The sequence below is a fragment of the Seriola lalandi genome, unplaced genomic scaffold (assembly GCF_002814215.2).
Source record: "Seriola lalandi dorsalis isolate HSWRI2012SDOR001 ecotype SW California unplaced genomic scaffold, Sedor1 jcf7180002050678, whole genome shotgun sequence".
Taxonomy (NCBI): Eukaryota; Metazoa; Chordata; class Actinopteri; order Carangiformes; family Carangidae; genus Seriola; species Seriola lalandi.
The window spans coordinates 7,841-10,770 of record NW_019521231.1 but is presented as its reverse complement, the minus strand read 5'-3'; the positions used below and the strand labels follow the sequence as shown (position 1 = coordinate 10,770).

At 37.6% G+C, this 2,930-nt stretch overlaps 1 protein-coding gene across 1 annotated transcript in view; it reads right to left on the bottom strand.

The window, feature by feature from the left end:
• Positions 1–2,930, bottom strand: part of LOC111649398 (unconventional myosin-VIIa-like) — a gene marked incomplete at its 3' end in the record, with an annotated part of 24,807 nt that overhangs the window by 18,163 nt on the left and 3,714 nt on the right. Inside the window, exons 3-7 of the mRNA XM_023399158.2 lie at positions 2,692–2,813; positions 1,701–1,843; positions 1,095–1,208; positions 530–598; positions 227–334 (exon numbers count right to left, since the gene is read on the bottom strand). Of these exons, the coding sequence (XP_023254926.2) occupies positions 227–334; positions 530–598; positions 1,095–1,208; positions 1,701–1,843; positions 2,692–2,813 (556 nt within the window). The remainder of the gene's footprint in view (positions 1–226; positions 335–529; positions 599–1,094; positions 1,209–1,700; positions 1,844–2,691; positions 2,814–2,930) is intronic.

Genomic DNA, 2,930 nt, shown 5'->3' with positions numbered 1-2,930 from the left:
TATGAGCACTTTTATCAACACAGTTCATTACACACGAGGACAGTTGTGGCAGGACAGTAACAATGTTCAGAGACGGTTTAGTAAGAAAATCAACCTGAAACTGTAACAGTGATGGGGACAAATATGACATGCACCTCCAGCCCCAATACAAAATGATGCCCTAAAAAATGTGCAGACAGACAGAAGCAAACACAGCTGCAGGAAACTAAAATGGTTGAATTCATACACCAAGATTTTTTTTGATTTTACCTTCATATCTGAGGTTTCCCATGTGTAAAATAGCAGCAAGCAGTTTAGAAATCTCCCAGTTCTCTTTGTCTGTGAACATCAGTACCTGCAGAACAGAGCAGAGGAAATCTGTGAATACTCTCTTCTCTTTGGAAAAAGAAAAATATCACCTTCCAGTATCTTAAGAATACAGGGGGATCCACTTTTTAAGGGTAATTTTTCCTCAGGTCAAGATTTTTACTGGCTAGTTTAAGTGATGAAGTACCACAGACTTTAATCAGTGTGTGATTTTTATCAGTACCTTCATTGCAGAGAGGATGTTGGAGTACTCTTTCAGGTCGTCTCGGCCATCGCAAACTGTACAGTTACCCTGCAGAGAGAGATTCAGAGATCAGAATATATCAGAATATTGTACGAATTTTTTTATTTTTAGAAAAGTCTTCTGGTGATTCTGGAAACATCTTCACAACAGTGATTAGTGTAATTATGCAACCTTTGCATTTTCAAAGATTATGAGGTTTTTTAAAATGTATTTATACAGAGGCTCAGCTCTGTTCAAATGTTATTTTAATACATGAGAGGCATAAACTGGGGCTACACTGACACTAATCTGACACAAAGCATGATTTACATCCCTGAAACCTTTTTTTATTTATACTATATATATTTATACTACTATAAGAATCTAACTTTTTTATCACATCACCTTTGTCAGATAAGGGTTATTGTGCACTCACTGGGTGAGAGGATGTCCATTGATGTGACCATTCAATAAATGCAAATGTTAAAGTCTCATCTACTGCGACAGTGAACAGTGTGATTTGATAACGACATGACTGACACGGCCGAAGTGAAACATTGCTCACCATTGTCAGGTAAGTGTAGTCTGTGGCTTTGCTAAGTCCCAGTTTCTTCTTCTCATCTGCCGTCATCCCCTTCAGCATGCAGTAGAAGATGTGGTAGTTCCTCTCATCGTAGGCCTGGAGAGAGAAAAGTTCATTGCATCATTTAAATAAAATAAAAAAAACATTAAGATAAATTCACTTTACAGCAGTGTGGAGACAGGCTGACCAGCAAGAAAACAGATAAATGTTTGAAAGAACTACTGATCCTCTGACAGCCAGTGTGTGTGAACTATATATAAATATATAGGTATATAACTATTAATATATCAACATTAACAAAATAATAATACCTCAAAAATTAAAGCAATGTTATGATAGTACAACATCCTTGTATCTAAAGGATGTAAGATCGCTATATTAGTGTAATGTATGCAGTAGAAAAAAATTCTTGAGCTATTAAAACTGCTTCTTTTACTACTTTATACCCTGCAGACAGATTATAGCAGTAGTAGTAATATGTATAGTATGTTACAGTATTTAAATGCCAGACAACAAACTAAAATGTTGTTTGTCATTCCCAGTCACAGTTAATGACCTTTGGACAGGTGATGTCGTTTGGTTCAGTACCTGTCGACAGACTCTGGATTTCTCCAGCAGGTATTGCTCTATCTTGGCTCCCTCTATGGCTCCTCTCTTGTTGAAATGGATGTCGATGTATTTCCCAAAACGAGACGAGTTGTCATTGCGGATTGTTTTAGCGTTGCCGAAGGCTGGAAGAGCAACAACATGGGTAAGTGTATGTGATCCTGGCTGTATGTGTGTGTTTTTGTGCATATTTGTGTGTTTTCATAAGAGTCAGTATCAATAACAGATCAAGACCTGCTAAAACTACATTTTGACATTTTAGTGGAGCTGTCCTCTGTGTTTAGTTACTTATGTGTGGAATATGTTTGCTGTGTACTTTCATTAAGTTCCATGAGACAGAACCTGAGAGACATTAGATACAGTGTGGTGTGATGTTGCAGTATTGTTTTACATTTAGGGGAAACATTCACACGGTGCTAGATCAGAGTGTAAATTACACCTGCATTGCATCAATGTGCCTAGCTGTATACATACTACTGCATAACGTACTTTTATCACCAGCTCAGACATAAATAAACATTTCATCATCTACACCCAGAGTTCAACCTAAATGGGTTTTTAAAGGGCAGGTTATTCACTGATGTCAAAGCTCTTGAAATTCACAGGCCAGAGCCATAAAACATGCTATAAAAATGTAAACCATTAAAAATGAATAAATGTCTATTTATGTATATGATATGTATATGATATAAATGTCAACAAAGAAATATGAGAGTATATTTGTCACTGTCGTCTCATTCCATCTATGTTTCTGCCAGTTCTGTGTTTTCATTGTCACAATTTCTCATGTCATTTCAGACCCAGCCCTCCGCACAGTTTCCCGCCTGCTGGCTGCGGCTGTGGTTTGTTTGCTTTTGTCTGAACATTCCAGTAAAGAGTGTTTTCATCGTGTTATCATAAATATGATTATCTGTAGAAAAATCTGTTGAAACTGTTTAGACGAATGTGTGTGTGTGTGTGTTTGTGTTCTTACCTTCTAGTATAGGGTTGGCCTCCAGGACCTGCTGTTCTATCCAGGAGTGTTGACCACTGATAGCAGCCAGGAACTGAAGGATCAGTTTGGTGCTTTCTGTCTTCCCTGCTCCAGACTCACCACTATTAAGAGTCACACACACACACACACACACATTTTTCAGCCTATGACTTTTGCAGGTACCTGATCATAAACCAAAGCATTTGACACATAATGGTGAAAAGTTGAGGTATCACACA